Source organism: Staurois parvus, unplaced genomic scaffold (genome assembly GCF_062004578.1).
Source record: "Staurois parvus isolate SC_StPar_1 unplaced genomic scaffold, SC_StPar_1.0 ptg000262l, whole genome shotgun sequence".
In the NCBI taxonomy this organism is placed as follows: domain Eukaryota; kingdom Metazoa; phylum Chordata; class Amphibia; order Anura; family Ranidae; genus Staurois; species Staurois parvus.
The window spans coordinates 7,085,698-7,108,323 of NW_028318058.1; the positions used below are offsets into that span (position 1 = coordinate 7,085,698).

Below are 22,626 nucleotides of genomic sequence, written 5' to 3' on the forward strand. Positions count from 1 at the left end.
CAAAACAGAAAACAAAATGCTTCAAAAACACAACCCCACAACCATTGCAAATACTCAAAATATAGACTTTGGGTATGTGTTTGGTAGAAATTGGCCTGCGTCAGGGCAGTACATGAGCACATCACTAGGCAGTAGCTAGAAAGATTCAAGACAAGTGTTTTCTTGAATTAAACATTACAGTATATCATCTGACGGACAATAACCACAAATATTTTATATTAGCTGGACAGTACCAAGGCAACTTGGTTAAGATGCTATATATAAATGATGAAACAGGTTTTAATTTGAAATAAGCATTACAGTTTCTTAACTGACAGACTGTAGCCAATAATATTGTACAGACCACAAGCAATTTGTTTAGGCTGCAATATGGCAGGCAGAGGCCAGACAAGTTTTATCTGGAAAGAAACATTAGAGTGTGTTATATGAGAGACAATAGCCAAAAATATTGCACAGTAGATGTCCAGTATTAGCTGAGCTAGACCACAATATAAGAGGTAGAGACAAAGCAGGTGTATTCTTATAAATACATATTAGCATGTATTATCTGATTGGCAATAGCCACATATATTGTACTGTGGCTGGACAGTACAAAAGCAGCTTGGCTAAGCCACAGTATAAGAGGGAGAGATGGGGCATGTTTTATCTTGAAATATTCACTAGAATTTTTTATCTAAGGAACAATAGCCACAAATATTTTTGAGTGCCAGAGTATCGAAATAGTCCATAAAAACTATGCAGGATTTACGGAAATTTTGCAGCAGAAATCAAGCTGGGGAAACAATGTATGGCACCTGTACAGTGCTGGGACACCAGAGTGGGCTGAAAACTGAGACACAATGCAGGACTTACTGGGTAGCAAACATTAGAAATTTTGCATCTGGAAATGAGCTGCCAAAATATTTTGTTGCAGCTTTACATTTCCTGGACACCAGAATAGAGCACAAATGCAATGCAGGATTTACTCTACAGCAAACAATTACAATTTTTTTAGCTGAGACTGAGCTGTAGAAACATTTTGGGGCACTTTTACAGTAGAGCTGAATCACTGAAATTAACCCAAACATAGGAATAACCCAGGACTTGCCCTTCAGCAAACTTTAGACTCTGCCTACTTTTAGGCGATCTCTGAAAACCTATCTCTTCAGGTAAGCCTATCCTGCCTTCAGCTAATAACAAAATCTTCTATTCCTTCTATCAGTTCATCTATTACCTTTTGTACCACCAGCCCCTCCCTCTTAGATTGTAAGCTCCAAGTAGCAGGGCCCTCCTAACCCTCTTGTATTGAACTGTATTGTTGCTGTATTGCCTCCCTTTATAATGTAAAGTGCTGAGCAAACTGTTAGTATTATATAAATCCTGTATAATAATAATAATTAGATGTTTTGTAGCTGAGATTAAGCTGTGGAAACATTGTGTGGCACACTCACAGTTCCAGACTTGTAATCTGTAAAGTGCATTTTTGGCAAGCACTTTTGATTTAATATTCTGTTAAGGATATTTTGATATTATGTTTCTTGTTCAAATTGTTTTATTTTATTTATGTTTAGATTTATAGATTAGGCACTATGGAGAGTAGTTCATTGCTATCAGTGCCTACTGCTTAACTGTTTAGATATCAGCCCCATAAGTTGCGCATTGGCTTCAATCAATTGGCTAACTTGTATTGTGAGTATGAACAGTAAAGCATTGTAGTGAAGATCCTTCATATGTAATAAGCAAATATGACAACCTCATATACTGTACAGAGAATTTTTTTTTTAACTCATTACTAAGATAAAATTATTTATACTGAGCTCCTTTATGTTTATCTTGCTTAAGCAAAAGTATAACCAGGCAGGTAATGGTGAGGTGGACATAAAGTGTACCTCTGACCAGGAGGGCATATACAGTAAATAATTACATATTTTTAACATGCAGATAGTATATTATGGACTGATTCATGGTCACAGTACGACATCCCCTATTTAATAGGTAACAAGGGTCTCTTTTAAAGTATGGTACTTTAAAAGATACCAAAGAGCACCAACAAAATAATAATCATTTAAAATTTCCCTGGTTTTATTCTTATTCATGTTAAAACCACAAAGAATTGCATGCATTTATTCAGTACTCTTTCTGTATATGTATCTCTTAACAGCCTCGTAATAAGCTCCAGCCATACGAAAACCTCCAGTTTGGCTCACATATCTACTTAAAGACATCAAATATTCAGTTATCTGTTAATTCCTCACCCAATATTTGTGGAAGGAATAGATACATTCTCAATGTGTTTCCCAGATATTAAATCTTCTTCAGGTCAAAAGAAGGAAATGGATTTATTGATTTTATATTCAGCCAGTCAAGCACACAATCTAATCGCACTCCATAAGTGGGAGGAAAGGCCAACGGGGATATGAAGAAGCTAGTATTAGTTCAAAAAAAATAGTACAGTATATCAATGAACATTTCAAAGATAGAATCCAGAGGACACAGTATCAACAGCCCTTTGCAAAACAATATTTCTAATTGTCAATCCCTGACTTCAATATAACAGTATGAATGAGTTTTAGCCAGCCTGTGGATATTTAACCAAAAACTTGGGGAGCACTGTCAATTTTGTAATGTAGACAAAATACGTCCAACCAGAAGATATCTAATTACATGGTCTGGAAAGAGCTGCTTTTGGTCTTCATTTGGTTGGATATCAGATTCCTTCCTAGTCCGGGACTATTGTTTTACCGCCATATTGATAGCGCCCTTAGTTTCTTGATCATCTCTGATTGAGTTTCGACAGCTTAAAAAAAGGATCTGTGGAGTAGTTTCCACCTAACCAGTGTTGGACAAAGTACACAGGGCATGTTTATCTTGTGTAGCTTGGCCTGTTCATCTCCTCCATGCCTCTCTTCCCCTTGCAATTGATGCCAAGCCCTGGCTGTCATGAAAGTCAGGAGTTGCTATGTAAATATAACAGTGTTTATTTAATTCGAAGACAACCAGTAACATTTTTACTTTTGTATTTACTCTGTTCCATTCATCTATAGATCAAAGAGATGCTCTTCCATCTGGATAGGATGTTAAAACAACCTGAGAGTTAAAAAAAAACCCTTTGACATGATTCCTTTGCTCCTCATTACATTATGGCTGGTTCTCTTTTCTCTCCCTGCTATCGTCACCTCTAAGGTGGAGTAGGAGAGAGAGAGAAAAAAATAATCAAATGACCAATATAATTTAACAGAAGAAAGCCTTGTTGTCCTAAAAAAAAATATATGTATTATACTGTATGATTATCCACATGGAAGAAAAATATATTTTAAATATATTTTTTAAATATTCTTCCAAAATATATTGACATATATTTGAAATCCTACAATTTTGGCCATATTCAATATATTTCAAAATATATTTAAAAAAAAAAAAAAAATATATATATATATATATATATATATATATATATATATATATACAGTTGTGCTCAAAAATTTGCATACCCTGGCAGAAACTGTGAAATTTTGGCATTGATATTGAAAATATGACTGATCATGCCAAAAAATGCTCTTTTATTGAAGGATGATGATCATATGAAGCCATTTATTATCAAATAGCTGTTTGTCTCCTTTTTAAACCATAATGATAACAGAAATCACCCAAATGGCCATGATCAAAAGTTTACATACCCTGGAATGTGTGGCCTTGGTACAGACACACAATGTGAGACACACGGGTTAAGATGCCAATTAGAGGTAAATGTCCCACATCTGTGGCTTTTTAAATTGCAATTAGTGTCAGTGTATAAATAGTCAATGAGTTTGTTAGCTCTTACGTGGAAGCACTGACTAGGCTAGATACTGAGCCATGGGGATCAGAAAAGGACTGTCAAAAGTCCTGCGTAACAAGGTAACGGAACTTTATAAAGATGGAGAAGGACATAAAAAGATGCCCAAAGCCTTGAATATGCCAATCAGTACTGTTAAATGACCTATTAAGAAGTGGAAAGTTCGGGGATCTCTTGATACCAAGCCAAGGTCAGGTAGACCAAGAAAGATTGCAGCCATAACTGCCAGAAGAATTGTTCGGGATACAACTGTGTGTGTGTATATATATGTATATATATATATATATATATATATATATACTGTATATATATATATATATATATATATATATATATACTGTGTGTTGGTTGAAATGCATTTTTATTACAAAATATAAGAAAACATTTTAAAAAAAATACATTTTCAAATATACTGCATGTCTTTAAGAATACATTCAATCTGGAGTGCATTTACAAATATTTACAAATATATGTACAAATATATGTTAAAATGACGTTTTTATATGTTAAAAACATCTGAAGAATATATTTCAAAAATATATATTTTTAAAATTGAAATATATTGAATACGGCCAGAATTATAGTATTTGAAATATATGTCAATATATTTGGGAAGAATATTTTTTAAAAATGTTTAAAGTATATTTTTCTTCCATGTGGGTACAAACACTTGATGGCACTATGGGGGTAGTGAGAGAAGCAAGGGGAGCTGAGCTTCTTTAGACAAGGACCTCAGTGCTTATGCTGTGAAAATGAGAATGAATTTCCTTACAGTGCCTGCAGCTATGAAGATCAGTGATAGCTTGATTTTAAAGCACATTTGCTGCTTGCCAACTTAAAATGAGAATGCCCATGTCCTGCCACAGTTAGACTTTAATGAACCAAAAAACACTCCAATTAACAAGCAAAATTCACAGTAGTGCCTTCTCAAAACAGGTACTTGGCAGAGCTGTGCTCCACGTGTATATCTTCTAAAAGACATTACCTTCTAGAACTACAAATTATTGCGAGTTAAGAGTTAATCCTTGCAACCTTTATGCTTTATCCATTATATACTTATTCTGAGTTTAAATAATGTTATTTATGTTCACTTAATTGCTATACTTGAAGTAAGATGTCTTCAAATACTCTTTAAAGGTTCCATTTGTTTTCAAACTCTGCCATCTAGTGGAAAAGCTATCTTCATGCAAGCAACTTTTCCTCTATAACTTCATTGACTTTTAAAACTACTCATAAAGGAATGACAAATGATATTACAGTGGAGCATCTAATATGTAACCACATATTAATATTTATATACAGTATTTTATTAGAATTACTGATACTGGGATAACAGTTATAATCAAATTAACAATAATTAATGCTTTTTCTCTTAGATCCAAACAGTTGAACATTTGCTTCCTATTATTACTGTGTTTTGCGTATCGAGCAATATCACTGTTGATAATTGAGATTTTGTTTCCTGTGAATATGGAGTGCACTTTTAAAATGATTGTGTTCATTTTATATTGATTAGGTGGGAAAAATAAGAAAGTCTACAGCCAGGAAGAGAGAGTACCATGTTCTTTTCATGGTTCTTACCACAGTCGTCTGCTACTTGATTTGTTGGATGCCTTATGGTGTGGTCGCCCTGCTCGCTACCTTTGGAAGTCCTGGAGTGGTGACACCAGTTGCCAGTGTGATACCTTCCATTCTGGCCAAAAGCAGTACTGTATGCAATCCGCTAATCTACATTTTTATGAATAAGCAGGTAAACCTATAAATATTTTAACATTTTAAAAGGTGATTTAGAACTATTTAATTCTAGAAGGTTTTATAGGAAAAGCAATACAAATACACTGAATTGTATCGCTAGCTTAATCATAACTTTTTTCTGGTTTGGATAAAGCAAGGAACACTGATTGTATTACTGCCTATGTCCCAGCCACTGGGGAGATTCACCGTCCGTTTGTCTAGAACAGACTTTCTCAACCAGGGTGCCTTGAGGTCTTCTTCAGGGGTGCCTTGGCAAAATGTCTAAAAATTGCCCAAAACGTGCATACAAGCCAGCGGGTGGAACAAGCCTGCCTTTTAGTTACACAAAGTCACAGGTTTTCATTGTGCACCATTACGACCTTCTAGTCACCAGTGTCCTGACAGCCAATGACATCATCAGTTGATAAGGTGGATGTCAGCTGCCAGCACAGCATCCTATTGTGACCCTCCCCTGCCCCTCTCCATCAGTACTGGGGTCACATTAGCTCAGTGATGGAGAAAAATTGAGGGAGAAGAGAAACACTGGAATACTAATCAGTACTAGTGTGCAAAAGTGTATTTGCTTTGGAAAAATAAATCCCCTCTAATGTTGAGTGTCCTACGTGTGTGGATGTTGCTGAGTTACATAAAACTATAAGAATCGTTTTTCACATTTTAGAATGGGGTGCCTTGAAACTGTCCATAATTTTAAAGGGTGCCTTGACTGAAAAAAACACTGGTCTAGATCATCTATGTCTGGATAGATGTAAAATCCAAAATTTTGCAGTTGCTACTCGGACAGAAGTTGAAGGGAAATTCAATAGGCCCACCCAGTATGGGGACAATGGTCTTAAGGGCTTCTCTTCATTTTGGGGTGATTTCCACTCACTTTACGTTGTACCTCCTTGACAGGAAGCAAGGAAAAAGTCTCCCAAAGGCAACAACAAAAAAGAAAAAAAAATTGCTGACAGGTTCTAACCCTTTTCTAGACCAGGGTGTCCAACCTGCGACCCTCAAGCCTCAATACAAAATTATAAACTTACTTAAAAATGTTGATTTTTTTTTTTTCCTGCAGGGGAATTTTTGGTAAAAATGCATCTACACTTAGTGAACACATGCAGCCGACTGAAAATTTGACAGTGTCTTTTATAAATGTTAACTTCATAAAGAAAAAATATCCCACGCTACACAATCATTCATTATTCATGTCCTTGAACTGTTTTCAAGGATGAAGCACGTGAAGGGCAAAAATTTGATCCAAATTATCTGATGAGCAGCTTGAGAAATCATTGAGATTTTCCACTATATCCATCATACCAGATATCGATGGGTTAGTTTATCAAAAACTGTATCAAATATTGCACTAGTTTTAAGTTGCCTACTTTTACACTATAAATATTACAAAAAAATGAAGTTGTATTGCTCAGATAGGTATACTATCAGTTGTGATCTGCCCAGCCTTTTCTACTCATCAGCTATCCTTATTGTTTTATGTGTGGCCCAAGACAATTCCTCTTCTTCCAATGTGGCCCAGGAAAGCCAAAAGGTTGGACACCCCTGATCTAGACCTAAAACAAAATAAAAACTATAACATTTTCTGCCTGTTCTGAAACTGCATAGAAAGCAATACTAACCCAAGGTAGGAGGAAAGGGGAAGTGAAGAATACAACCCCAGTCTGTTACAGATAAGTGAATGACACAGAAATCAGTCAGTGTCTAGGAACAAACAGTGCCTTTTTGGCTCCATAGTGCACAGCGGTAAAATCAGTATATAAAAGTGAGGGTTATCACTGCCGATTTTTAATAGGCCCATATGTAATTTGCATTTACTTGTGCTCTCAGCTTTTTACCACTTCAGCATAGAAATACCTGGTACATTTGAGTATGGAGGAGCATGTAACAGCACTGGATCAAGTCAGCGCTGTCATGTGGCAAGCCCATAGCAGTGTGAAAGCTTTGACTCCAGGAGCTCGTAGCTTGCATTTGAATTTTTTTCGCTTCTGGTGGCTGAACGAGGGGGGTGCTATGGCGCATCTGTTCCCCAGGGGGTAAAGTACAAGAACTGTGTCAGAAGAAACAGTTAATCAGAGTTGTAAATACTCCAATAATAATCTGACCGTGTACAGAAAAACAGGTGCAGGTGTCTGAGCCTTGGTTATGTAGCACTCCCCCCCCCTAGGAGTTGCTGAGTTTTGGGTCCCGCAATAGTCCTGCACAGCCAGGCAACATGTGTTTTCCATACCAACTCACATCCACGAGACAGTAACCAGTCCTTGAGCTTGGGTTTTTTGGATTTTATAGAGGAATTTGAACTTGGATGGGGTACAGGGTGTATGGGATGCACAAAGGGAATTGCAACTGAGGGCAATCTCCCTGGAACTATGTACAAGTCTCTTTAGACAGCAAAAATCCTCTTCTGGAGAGCTAGCCAGCATCTCCTGTTGTACCACCCCAGACCCGAGATACTCCTTTATCCAGATGTTCTGGGTGAATCCCTGGGCAGGGAATCCAGTGCCTGTCACTCTAAGTGTAAGACAGTGCCAGGTAGAAGCTAATCCAGTTTCCCACCAGAGTGCTCCTTCCCCAGACTGGCCCAGGGGGTGCTGCTCTCAGGCCTTCTGCTGGGCCACTCCTTCCCTGCTGAATAGATGGTCCTCACTCTGGGGGCCAATGAGGTCCTGGGATTTCCTCCTTTCTAGCTCCTCTGCCTGTAGGTGAGCCCTTTCCCATATGGCCCCCTCCCAGGCTCCTGCTCTCCAGCCTGGGACCAGGCTGTCCTGGTCCCAAGCCAAGAACAAGTAGGTGCTATGCCCAGAGATAATCCCCACGGAGGTGGAATGCTGATGCTCTGGCTCTGTGTGTCTTCCTAGCAGGTGCAACTGAATGATGAGGATTGGTATAGCCAGCATTCATCTTCCCAAATAATAAACTTTATTGAGTGAGTAAAATGTGCATATGAAATGGCTTGCATGTTTTGGCAATAAGCCTTAGTCATAGCTATGGCTATGACTAAGGCTTATTGCTGAAACACATAAGCCATTTTATATGTGCATTTTACTGGCTCAATAAAGTTTATTATTTGGGAATCCTCATCATTTAGTTGGCCCCAAGCCAAACCTCCTGTTGGGGATTGGCCAGGTATCACTGAGAGTGCAGACCAGCCACTCCTCACTTCCTCTCACTGCTTCTAGAATCTTCTCCAAAATTCAAGAGCAGGGTGAAGTTCCAGAGAGCTGGTCGGTAGAGCCTCTAAGCTCTGACCTGAATTTGACCTCCCTCTGACTATTACTCAGCCTCTAACAACTGGACTCTAGCTCCCCCTAGCTATCTAGGAGGGTGTTACAGTAACATCATTTGGAGCTCAAAGATACAACCATACTCATCCGATATCCTTACTGCCAAGATTCACTTGCTGCTTTCACATGCAATGCCAAGCTGCAGTTTCTAAAGCGAGCAAAATCCACTCTTGTATTAAAAGAGGTATAGACTCCAGAGAGAGAGATATCATATTACCCCTGTAGAAATCATTAGTGAGACCTCATCTGGAATATGCAGTTCAGCTTTGAGCACCAATTCACAAAAAGAACATCGTTGAACTGGAGAAAGTACAGAGAAGGGCACCAAACTGATAAGAGGCTTGGAGGAGCTCAGCTATGAGGAAAGATTAGAGGAACTGAATTTATTCTCTCTTGAGAAGAGGAGATTAAGGGGGGATATGATCAACATGTATAAATACATCAGTGGTTCATATAGTGAACTCGGTGTAGAGTTATTCACCATGAGGTCACCACAGAGGACAAAGGGGCACTCTTTACGTCTGGAGGAAAAGAGATGTAATCTCCAAACACGGAAAGGTTTCTTCACAGTGAGAGCTGTGAAAATGTGGAATAGACTCCCTCAAGAGTTGGTTCTGGCCAGCTCAGTGGATTGCTTAAAAAAAGGCCTGGATTGTTTCTTAGATACACAGAATATAACTGGATACTAACATTTATACATAAAGTTGATCCAGGGAATATCAGATTGCCTCTCGGGGGATCAGGAAGGAATTTTTTTTCCCAGCAGGAGCAAATTTGATCATGCTTTGCTGGTTTTTTTTGCCTTCCTCTGGATCAACTGTGGGTATAGGATTATAACTTTTTTTTTTTTAATGGTTGTACTGGATGGACTTTTGTCTTTTTTTCAGCCAGACTAACTATGTAACTAATCCAAACACAGTTAAGGACATATCCAACAGTTAGCTTATTTTATTATAATTCCTTACAAGTGTATTTCTGGAATTTGGGTTTCATTATTACTTCATGTTTCGGAGATCCTGGAAGGATGGAAATATGAAAGAGAAATAAAGAGGATCCATGGCCACCACCCTAATCCTAACTTCACTACCTAAAGAGTCATAATAGATGCTTTGACATTTCCAGACTTAAATGGTTACATGCTTGTTACATGTCAGAGACAAACCAGGTTGCTAAGCCAGGATTCTGAATCATAGAGCATGCATTTAAATGCAGGTCCTATCCTATCAGGTGCTCTTTCAAAGTTGAGTAGTTTTTACCATGCTTACAAGTTTAGGTGATGGACAGCTAAATGTAAATTTAAAAATCTGCCACAAGGGGGTGAACCAACCTAAGAACTCATCTCTATTAAATACTGTAACTGCGAGAATCTGTCAAGTTAAACCTCTCCAGAGTCTTACAAATTACAGCAGCTGCACCTGTTTAGTAATGGCAATCTACAAACAGATACACCTAGATAATTACAGGTGTTTTATTCTTTGCATACTTTATTTGTCTTTTCTGACTGATCAGTCAGCATTGTAATAAGAAATCCTGCAATTTTTGTTCCTCTGTTTAAGTAACTCAACTAAAACACTGTGCAGAGCAGGGAAGATGGACACCGCTCATACCGATCCCAAGGAGTCAGAAAGAGAAAGACGCTATGTTGTGAGTGGCCTTAGCCATCATACTGGCCACGCGCCCTTTGACACGTTTCGCCCCACTCATAGAAGGCATGGTCACAGAGACTGTGACCAAGCCCCCTATGGGAGGGGCAAAATGTTTCAGATCATCCATCTTCCCTCCTCTGCACATTGTCAAGCCTCTGGATTAGCTTGGGATGCTGTTCCCCTCTTTCCCTGCCGGTGGGGTGATCACAGTTTTTTCAGCTTTGAGCAGCGCCATAAGCTTTGCCATACGGTCTTCAACTAAAACACTCCTCCTATTAAAGGGCATACCCATAATGTGATTTCTATCTATAGTAGACTTTTGGGAAAGTGTTAGGGATCCGGGTATGACCAGAAGTGTGTGGACTGACACAGGGAAGTAGCAGGCTTCAAGAACACAGGAGTAGTCAGGCTGGAGAGGTGGAATGGTCAGGCAGGCCGTAAGGTACTGTCAGGTGCCACCTGGCAGTGTCTCTAGCAGCCCACAGCACGGATTTCCCCAGGGCGCGGGGTCTAAGTACCAGCCTGCTATTCACCAGGGCCCCTGATGGTGGGGATGGACTTGGTGCAGACTGGAACCAGGTCACGACCCCTGAGTGCGTCCAGCTGTGGTAGAGAGTACTGGCAGGGGAGTGCAGGAACGGAGTCTGATGAGAAGAGGCAGGCAGACTTACCAAAGGTGATCCGTGCGGGATGGATGGATCGTCGGGTGAAGTAAGGGTAGTCAGACAGGCCGGGTCGGTATCGTGCGGGCAGCGTGGTACAGGAGGAGTAAGCAGAGAATGGTCGGGGTCACAAGCCAGGTTCAGCAGGTAGCGGGCAGCGCGGTACCGAGGATCAGGCAGAAGGATGGTCAGGCAAGCCAGGGGTTCAACAGGAGAAGTCAGCAGAGGTCAGAATCAGGCAGGGTCGGCAACAAATCAGATCGTGAGCAGAACAGGAACACAGGATACCAGGTACAGGGGCTCATGGGAAACATACACCAAGGCCCAGATCACAGGCCTGGTCATTCCTTATATGCACCTCCTGCAATCAGCCTCAGGTGTTTTGGCTGATTGCAGGAATGAGCCTCTGGTTGCTGAGAGCACCCTCTGGCCAGCCCTGGAACTGCAACCCACAAGGCAGGTGAGTCCCACCACTATTGGCGAGTCCATTCCTGACAGAAAGGCATGCCAATAACACAACCAGGAAATCAGATTTTAAGGGATGTTCTATACACATTACACAGAATACCCACAACTGCCATGTTTACAGAAAAGCATTCTTCCATGACACCTACAGTAAAAGGAGAGAATCCTCATCCATTATAACTTTGTTTTAGATTAAAATATGCATTTTCCTGGGTAAATCGTGACAAACTGAGCACAATTCTAAATGAAAACCCCATTTTCGATAGCCATCCAAAACCAGGGGTGAGATGCTTCTGTGTATTTTGAACAATAATCATAGCTTTATATCAGCTTACATTGTTTATTACTTGACCTCCCTCTTTGTGGCATTCCAATTGTTCCTATTTATTTGCACTTTATCATTTTAAAATTATGTGAGGCTGGGTGGTGTGTTAAAATACATGGGAAAAGAAAAGATTTTGTATTCTGCAATACTGGACATCTGTCTGTTAGGACATTTGTCATAATAAAATCTTCTTTGCACAAAATTATAGTTTACTTTCAAGAGGATAAGGAATATCTACCTCCAGTTTATCATCAGACATTCAAGTAATTAATCCACAATTCATGTCCTGAAATTTAGCTAGGCTTAAAGTGTAGCTCTGGACAAAATTAAAAAGACATATATATGGCACATATGATGTAGTCTTTCAGGAGTCCCCCCATAATATTGTGTTAAACCTTATACATTTGATTAGCTGCTGATCCAACCCATAGATATTGTTTTTCTGCTTTCTGTAACATTCTAAGCTGTTAAGCAAATGTGACAGTTAGAGTTAAGACAAAGCATTTAACACTGATGGGGTGCTTACAATGGTCAGCTTTTACTCATATGGTTTACATGGTTACATAGTTAGTCTAGCAAAAAAAAAAAAATCCATCCAGTTCAACCATAGAAAAAAAAGTTATAATCCTATACCCACAGTTGATCCAGAGGAAGGAAAAAAAATCAGCATGATCCAATTTGCTCCTGCTGGGAAAAAAATTCCTTCCTGATCCCCCGCGAGGCAATCGGATATTCCCTGGATCAACTTTACCTATAAATGTTAGTATCCAGTAATATTCTGTGTATCTAAGAAACAATCCAGGCCTTTTTTGAAGCAATCCACTGAGCTGGCCAGAACCAACTCTTGAGGGAGTCTATTCCACATTTTCACAGTTTTCACTGTGAAGAAACCTTTCCATGTTTGGAGATTAAATTTGTTTTCAGATATTCCCTGGATCAACTTTACCTATAAATGTTAGTATCCAGTTATATTCTGTGTATCTAAGAAACAATCCAGGCCTTTTTTGAGGCAATCCACAGAGCTGACCAGAACCAACACTTGATGGAGTCTATTCCACATTTTCACAGCTTTCACTGTGAAGAAACCTTTCCATGTTTGGGGATTACATTTCTTTTCCTCCAGACATAAAGAGTGCCCCTTGTTCTCTGTGATGACCTCAGGGTGAATAGCTCTACACCGAGTTCACTATATGAACCACTGATGTATTTATACATGTTGATCATATCCCCCCTTAATCTCCTCTTCTCAAGAGAGAATAAATTCAGTTCCTCTCAGGGGTGGACTGACAACTCATGGGGCCCCCGGGCAATAGGGGATTATGGGGCCCCTGTGTCCTTGCCAAACTCAAAAAAGCTTATGAAAAAGGTACCAGGGGCATCTCATGGGGCCCCCTACTGACCCCAGGCCCTTGGGCAGTGCCCGAGTTTCCAAATGGTCAGTCCGCCCCTGGTTCCTCTAATCTTTCTTCATAGCTGAGCTCCTCCATGCCTCTTATCAGTTTGGTGCCCTTCTCTGCACTTTCTCCAGTTCCCCAATGTTCTTTTTGTGATTTGGTGTCCAAAACTGAACTGCATATTCCAGATGAGGTTTTACTAATGATTTGTACCGGGGTAATATGATATCTCTCTCTCTGAAGTCTACACCTCTTCTAATACAAGAGAGGATTTTGCTCGCTTTAGAAACCGCAGCTTGGCATTGCATGCCATTATTAAGCTTGTGATCTACCAGAACTCCCAGATCCTTGCTTGATTCCCCCAGTTGTACCCCCCTAGTATGTATGATGCATGCATATTCTTAGCCCCCAAGTGCATAACCTTACATTTATCTACATTAAACCTCATTTGCCACATAGTTGCCCAATTAAACAGTGCATTGAGGTTGGCTTGTAAGTTGAAGACATCCTGTAAGGACGTTATTCCACTGCACAGCTTGGTGTCATCTGCAAAGGCTGAAATGGGATTTTTAATCTCAGACCCTATATCGATATATTAAAAAGTAAGGGTCCCAACACTGAACCTTGGGGTACACCACTGATGACCCTAGACCATTCAGAGTATGAATCATTAACCACTACTCTCTGAATACGATCTTTTATCCAGTTTTCTATCCATTTACATACAGATTTTTCCAAGCCTGGAGACGTTATCTTACACATTAGCCGTGTGTGGGGAACTGTGTCAAATGCTTTTGCAAAATCCAAATATACCACGTCCACCGCCACCCCTCTGTCCAACGTTTTGCTCACCCCCTCATAAAAAGAAATCAGATTTGTTTGACAACTTCTGTCTTTCATGAATCCATGCTGTCTGTTACTTAAAATATTTTTTTCCAGCAAGAACTCATCTATGTGGTCTTTTATTAAACTCTCCAGTATCTTCCCAACTATAGAAGTTAATCTAACAGGTCTATAATTACTTGGTAAAGATGTTGACCCCTTTTTAAATATTGGCACCACACTGGCCTTACGCCAATCCAGTGGTACTATGCCAGTCATTAAAGAGTCCCTAAAAATTACAATGACTTTGAAATGATAGAGCTCAATTCTTTAGGAACCTGTGGCTGTATGCCATCTGGTCCAGGTGCTTTATTCACCTTTATACTGTCTAAATATTTTTGGATAATATCAGTTGTGAGCCAATGTGGATCATCTGGAGCTGTGTCAATACCAGGCACATTATGGACAAGAGCTCCTCCATGCTCCTTTGTATACACAGAGCTGAAGAAGGTATTTAATAAATTTGCCTTCTCTTTGTCCCCAGTCACCCACTCTAGATTATTTTGTAAAGGACCTACATGCTCGGACTGAACCTTTTTACTATTAAAATATTTGAAGAAATTTTTGGGGTTAGACCTATGTTACATTGGGGTACTCAGAAAAAAACTGCTGTGTTAATGCTTGTTACAGACTCTAGTATACTCTAGGATACTAAATCTTCAAAACTAAAAGCTCCAAAGATACAAGTGATTCATTCAAGCATAAAGGCAGGACTATACTCACCTCCACTACAATGATGCACTATTCTTGAGCACCTTGCGAGCTGCTGTCACTGTCTTCTTCTGGGTTGGCCAGGCCAATATGACATCACTCTCACAACTTTATTTTTTCTCCTAAAGTTCCACTTTAATGCTGAGCAGGCCTCCTATTTCCAAACACTACTTTCCAGTGGCACACTTTTAGTAAAAATGTTACATTTGTACTTGTTCCTGCAGGTTCCACAAATTTTATTCTGATGGGTTACCTTTGATAATAACATAGAATATTGGCATATTTTTCACAGACTACAGGGAAAAGAGTACTGATTGAAAATTCAATAGGTATTTTATCAGATTGTGGCTCTATTCTTTCCTTTTTTTTGTTGTGTCTTACTAAGGGGTCAATTCACTAAAGGTTATTGCATGCGCTAACATGGTCACATGACTCGTTTGCATAAATTATAAATGTCCAATTCACAGAAAACAAATAGTGATTCTGCTGTATTTAATACAAAATGAAACATTTGTTGATAAATACCGCAGAAAAAAAACATGCAGTAAGTGGTTAAATTCAATTCACAAATGGAACAAGAAGTTAAACTCACAATATTTATTATTAGGGTTTTGGTGCTGGTATCATGTGTGGTATTTCCTGATTCTCTGAGGGTGTTTGGAGAAAGTAGAAAAATCAGGTATGGAGGTGTTTGAAAGTAATCTGCAGTTTAACCTGCTCAGAAGATGTATTAGGATTGAGGAAGAGTTGTCGTCATGGCTCCAAGGCATTTTCTGGAAAGCACACTGCTGGATGACTTTATGAAGGCTGAAATACTGTGAAAGTTCCGTCTGACCAAGGAGCTCATTCTACTGTACATTGGGCTGCGTGTAGAGTAGAGTCCACCACCCAGAGGAGTCATGCAATACCTAGCATGACCAAATTGCTAGCCATGCTGCATTTTCGCAGAAAGGGATCCTACCAGATGAATGGTGATGTGGTCGGAATGTCGCAGGCATTCTTTTCAAGAATCCTTGGAAGAGTGCTATAGGGCTTCCGTCACATTGCACCAATCTACCCTCATGTAGGAGTGGGAAGAAATTAAAGGTGGATTCTACAACATGGCCTTGATCCCAAATGTAGTGGTTGCAATCGACTGTACGCATTTCCTCCTATTCCCTCCCAACCACAAGGAGCACATCTACCGGAATAAAAGGGATTATTATTCTATAAACATCTAGGTGGTGTGTGATGCCCAACTGTTGATCTGTGATCTGGTGATTGGTTTCCCTTTGTCTGTACATGACGCCCATATACTACAGCAGTCTCAACTTTATGAAAATTTTGAGAAGGGAACATTTCATGGTGACTGGCTACTTAGTAAATCAAGTGTGCAATAATTAAATCCTCATATATACAGTCATGGCCGAAATTGTTGGCACCCTTGATATTTTTCCTGAAAATCAAGTATTTCACACAAAAAAAGTATTGCATTAACACATGTTTTGCTATACACATGTTTATTCCCTTTGTATGTATTGGAACAAATATAAAACAGAGGCAGAAAAGCAAATATGACATAATGTCACACAAAACCCCAAAAATGGGCTGGACAAAAGTATTGGCACCCTTAACTTAATATTTGGTTGCACACCCTTTGGAAAACATAACTGAAATCAGTCGCTTCCTATAACCATCAATAAGCTTCTGACACCTCTCACCCGGAATTTTGGACCACTCTTCCTTTGCAAACAGCTCCAGGTCTCTCTTATTGGAAGGACACCTTTTCCCAACAGCAATTTTAAGATCTCTCCACAGGTGTTCAATGGGATTTAGATCTGGGCTCATTGCTGGCCACTTCAGAACTCTCCAGCGCTTCTTTGCCATCCATTTCTGAGTGCTTTTTGACGTATGTTTGGGGTCATTGTCCTGCTGGAAGACCCAGGATCTTGGACGCAAACCCAGCTTTCTGACACTGGGCCCTACAGTGCGACCCAAAATCCTTTGGTAATCCTCAGATTTCATGATGCCTTGCACACAGTCAAGGCACCCAGTGCCAGAGGCAGCAAAACAACCCCAAAACATCATTGAACCTCCACCATATTTTACCGTAGGTACTGTGTTTTGTTCTTTGTAGGCCTCATTCCGTTTTCGGTAAACAGTAGAATGATGTGCTTTACCGAAAAGCTCTATCTTGGTCTCATCTGTCCACAAGACGTTTTCCCAGAAGGCTTTTGGCTTACTCAAGTACATTTTGGCAAACTGTAGTCTTGCTTTTTTATGTCTCTGTGTCAGTAGTGGGGTCCTCCTGGGTCTCCTGCCATAGCGTTTCATTTCATTTAAATGTCGACGGATAGTTCGCGCTGACACTGATGCTCCCTGAGCCTGCAGGACAGCTTGAATGTCTTTGGAACATGTTTGGGGCTGCTTATCCACCATCCGGACTATTCTGCGTTGCAATCTTTCATCAATTTTCCTCATCCGTCCACGACCAGGGAGATTAGCTACAGTGCCATGGGTTGCAAACTTCTTGATAATGTTGCGCACTGTGGACAAAGGCAAATCTAGTTCTCTGGAGATGGACTTGTAACCTTGAGATTGTTGATATTTTGCCACAATTTTGGTTCTCAGGTCCTCAGACAGTTCTCGTCTCCTCTTTCTGTTGTCCATGCTTAGTGTGGCACAGACAGACACACAATGCAAAGGTTAAGTGAACGTCTCTCCTTTTTATCTGCTTTCAGGTGTGATTTCTATATTGCCCACACCTGTTACTTGCCCCAGGTGAGTTTACAGGAGCATCACATGCTTGTAACATTCTTATTTATCCGCAGTTGTGAAAGGGTGCCAATACTTTTGTCCAGCCCATTTTTGGAGGTTTGTGTGACATTATGTCGAATTTGCTTTCTTTCCTCCCTTTTTTTGTTTTGTCCCAATACACACAAAGGGAATAAACATGTGTATAGCAAAACATGTGTTAATGCAATACGTTTCGTGAGAAATACATGATTTCCTGGAGAAATATCAAGGGTGCCAACAATTTCGGCCATGACTGTATATATATATATAATATTTATTTATTTATTTGTGTAATTATTGTGGTTTTTTGTTGTTGTTCACTATTGCATTTCAGAATGTAACATAGACCATCATTTTTCATTAGGTGATTCAGAATATTCAGGTTCCACCCATCAGAGATTAACTGCGACACAGGGGTGCAATAACTTAACTTACTGCATTATTGAAACTTTACTATACTAGTTATTTACCACACAATTCTTAGTGAATTGAACATTTATATAATTGTTTCCACATGTGTTAATTTACTGAATTTTTTTACAGCATTATTTAATTCTTAGTGAATTAACCCCTCAGTCTTACCTGTCAAAGAAGGAAGTCCTAGCTAAGGGATTTCCCATCACTGTGACTCCACCATGTGAACTGGAGGTGGATAACATTTCAATTACGGAGTCTTCCATCCAAAACAACCTCATATTGGGAGACTGGTTATATCACATCTGCGATTCTTGACATTTTTTTAGCCTGACTAAAGCATCTGCTTTCAGCTTGACCCCTCAAGAAAGGAGAGCGTTCACATTCCTTAGTAGGGTTCCAAACATAATCATCCTTTCAGCGGACAAGAGAAGATGCAATCTTGTGATGAATACATCTGATTATGATTTTCAAATGACCACTTTGCTGGTGATGTCAATACTTGTGAGTTACCAAAGAGGACAAGATAATGTCGAAGACTGTCTACGGCAGCTGGAAAAATTAAAAACCATTAACTGCACTTTGTGCCATTGCCACACTTTTGCTGGGGAAGCTACACTATGCCTGTATGGACATCTTAAGATACACAAGAAAGGAGTCCCTCTATGACTGATTGTGAGAAGCATTGACTCCGTCACATATAATACTGTTACAATCCTATTGCTGTTAGTTGGCAACATGGTAAATCACATTCAGAATTCATCATGAAAGTCCTTGGATTAAAGTTAATGGAGGAAGAGACAATGGTTTCCTAAAATGTCCTATCCCTTTTAGTGTGTATACTGACTACACAGCTTACTGAAACTATTGAAGTGTCTGGTACTATTCCTTGGTAGCCAAATACAACTTAATTCAGACCAAGTATGTCTTTTGTTGGATCTTTCTCAAAACCAATTATTTCAAATTCAAGGATAACAAACAGAAACATGGCTGTCCAAAGGGGTCACCCTGTTTTCCCATTGTAGCTAACCTCCACATGAAGCAGGTGGAGGGAAGAGCCATTCAGGGGAACAGCAAAGTCATTGGTTCAGATAAGTAGATAATAAAAGACAAAAACCTATCAACTACAACCTTTATAAAAGCAATGCACAGATAAACATGTTATCCTTTTTTAAACTGTGTTACATCTCAAGGAGTAGGTGATCTAAATAATATACTCTACAGAAAATCTACCTACACAGACCAGTATCTGCTTTTTGACTCCAACTGCCAACTGAAACACAAACTGAGAGCATAAAAGAAGTCATCTAGTCATTGAGAAATCACTGATAATTCACAGGTATACTATGCTGCACCTGTGGTGCGGTCAAGCCACAACCACACCACACCAGTGTGAAAGGGGTCTTACATGATTGGTAGTGGGAGGAATACTCAGTACAATAGTGGTCAATGGGAAGATAACCCCCTACAGATAGATAAAAACATCACTGGTGTCAGTGGCTAGTTATGAGAGTCAGAAAATGATCATTGCTCATAAAACCATTAGCAACCTCTGGAGGCACCCTGGTTGAGAAAGGCTGACCTAGAGAGTAAAAACAGAGATAATATTCTTTTTTGTAGCGAACACAATTTTTTTTCAACCCAAGGATTGCGTGAGAGTTTGCAAAGCTGATAATCTGCTTAAACAACTACATTTGGATGTGTTTTATTTTATATCATGGATAATGCAAAGGATACATTGAACAAGTAAATGACTGGAAGATCTTGCCTGTTAAGTAGCCAGGTGATATATGAAGCTAATAATTTATAGAACCTTCCAGGCTAAACCACTAAATTAAAAATCACTTTTTGAGCAAAGGTTAGTAAAGATAAATAACCGCTCTTGCTCAACTCATAAATAGCTATTAATATTACACATGTTGAACACATAAACATGAAATTGTTAAAGAGGCATGTTGTAGTGTCGTAGTCAATTTTTAAAGCCGAACTCTGGGAATTAAACAAAATCTGCCCTTGCAGTGCCTACACCCCCAGAACTGCAATGGGTAAATAATGGTTTAGTATAGGGGTGCAAGTAAAAAGTGTATTATTTACCCTATTCCCTTAGCCTGGCAGGCTCCAGCACTAATCTCTTCTGTTTTCGGATTGTGGGCAATACCTCAGTGTCATCTCGTCTAATGCAGGGCTAGTAACCCTGCATTGTACATGGTTGAGGTGAGCATGCGACTGTGCCTGACAGTGCTAAACCAATTGCATGTATGGCGGGAGCCTGCCAGAGCCAAGAATGAAGTACGTTTTACACCTTATCCATGTACTCCTAGACTAAATGAGCATTTAACCTTTATAATGTGTGCATGTGTGTGTGTGTAAAGGTAAATTTTGTCGAATTCCAGTAGCTCAGATTTGATTTAGCTCTACAATGAGTCTTGGTTTCTTAACTGTAGTGAACAAAAGTTAAATTATATATGGTAGCTTAACATTCCTTAGATGTGGTGGCTGCATTCGTTTTCATTTTCAGAATGTTTTCAGCAAGTACGGAAAATACCTGTTGATCTTGTCAGAAAACAAGATCCTTAACTACTAGTCCCACTATGCTATGAAAATAAAAAAAAAGGCAGACATGCCAGCCAGGGTAACAACCAGGGAGCAACCCACAGATAAAGTGGAGAAAAAAAATGACAGGAAGTATGTTATTTGCAGAATGACCAGATGAAAAAAAGGGAAAAAGCCTGAATAAAGAAAATGAAAGTAGACATTTTAATTCAAGGACTGGTAAACTGCAATATGTTACATTTTTGTTTTAGGGTGAGAACTGCTCTGTCAGTAAATCAAGCCACAGATTATAGGCAGAACGGAATATACCCTGTATGACACGTGTCAAACACAAGGCCCACTGATTGAATCCAGCCGCTATACCATTTCATGAGGCCTTTGCATCAATGGCTTTTTTTCAGCTGGACCATGTTCCACCACCTCCGGCTCTCGCACTCCACTCACCATTGTCACTTGTAAACACAGTAGTCGTCTGTGTTTACAATGACAGCTTTACCTGCTTTACCTCTACCTGCCTTGTATGCACTCACAGTGAGGACCAATGATCCCCTTGCAAGTGAGAGAGGTGGAGCTGCCTACACCACTGGAAGATACTAGAGCCACATAAGTGAGATGCACGGAACCTTTTGTGTGTGCAGAGGTGGGGGATAGCGGAGAGTGGTGCAGAGGTCACCGCCGAGGAAGAGGGGTGGAAGTGAGATATGGACAGCCGGTGAAAGATAGCTGAACCCTGCTGTCTGTGAATAGCACACCCCTAAATCCTGTACTCTGTGAAAAGCACACCCCTAAACCCTGCAATCTGTGCATAGCATACCACTGAACCCTGCACTCTGCGCATAGCACACCCCTAAACCCTGCATTCTGTATGCAGCACACTCCTCAACCCTGGATTAAGTACACAGCACAGCCCTAAATTCTGTAATCTGTACACCGCTTACTTCTGAATTCTGCACTCTATATGTAGCATACTCCTGAATCCTGCACTTTGTACTTAGGTCACCCCTAAACCCTGCACTCTGCATACTCCTGAACCCTGCACTCTGTATGCAGCACACTCCTAAACTCTGCATACATAGTCTTACAGATACAACCAGCCCTTTGAGGGCAACCATAATGTTGACGCGGCCCATGATGAAATTGAGTTTGATGACCCTGCTACAGTGAAGGAAATAAGTATTTGATCCCCTGCTGATTTTGAATGTTTGCCCTTCACTGTATATGACATTTAAAAAAACATTTTTTGCTTAACCTAGCTGATTTCCGGTTAAAATTCTAGTGAAGAATACCACAGACAGACTCTTGTGAGCCAGCAGGGGAACAAGAGAGCTGCATTCAGCTGCACAGATTGTGTAACTATGGTACAAAGCCACATTTCACAACTTTTATACAATGTATACAAACATAAATATCTTTTAAAACAATGTTTTTAATAATCTTTTGTTGCATAGCTGCTGTAACCCACTTTGTGCAAAACCACCCCTGCAGAATGTAGTATCCAAGAATGCACATCAGCCTTTGCAAACAGTTACCACCAGTTCCAATGCATAAAGTGGCATTAAACTTAAAAAAAATGTCTAGCAGGAAGACTTAGAGGTAAGAAGATACTATTTATCTCTTTGCTCCCCCAGAAAAAAAATCTTTACCTGTCTGCCCACAAATTTTCTCTTTCTATACCCTGCCTTTTGCACAAGTCTAGTGCATTGTGCACTAATGACATCTGGACGATGTCAAGATTAGACCTCATTCATACCATGACATGAGTTTTTCTGCACTTGTTTCTGCAAGGACACAATGAAAACAAGTGTTCTCTGTGTGCTCTGTTCTCACCACAACACTGGTATCATGTGCAGATTTTTTCTGGACAGAAATCTGCAACGTGTATAGAGTTTTCCGCATAGAAAAAAAACTCACGTGACATCAGCATTGTGGTGTGAACAGGGAACATAGAGAACAAG

At 39.8% G+C, this 22,626-nt stretch overlaps 1 protein-coding gene across 1 annotated transcript in view; it reads left to right on the forward strand.

Annotated features, from left to right (window-relative positions):
- The window catches only part of LOC149459379 (pinopsin-like), a 110,449-nt gene that overhangs the window by 65,759 nt on the left and 22,064 nt on the right, over positions 1-22,626 (forward strand). The window contains exon 3 of the mRNA XM_089681274.1: positions 5,331-5,564. Coding sequence (XP_089537400.1) covers positions 5,331-5,564 — 234 coding nt within the window. The remainder of the gene's footprint in view (positions 1-5,330; positions 5,565-22,626) is intronic.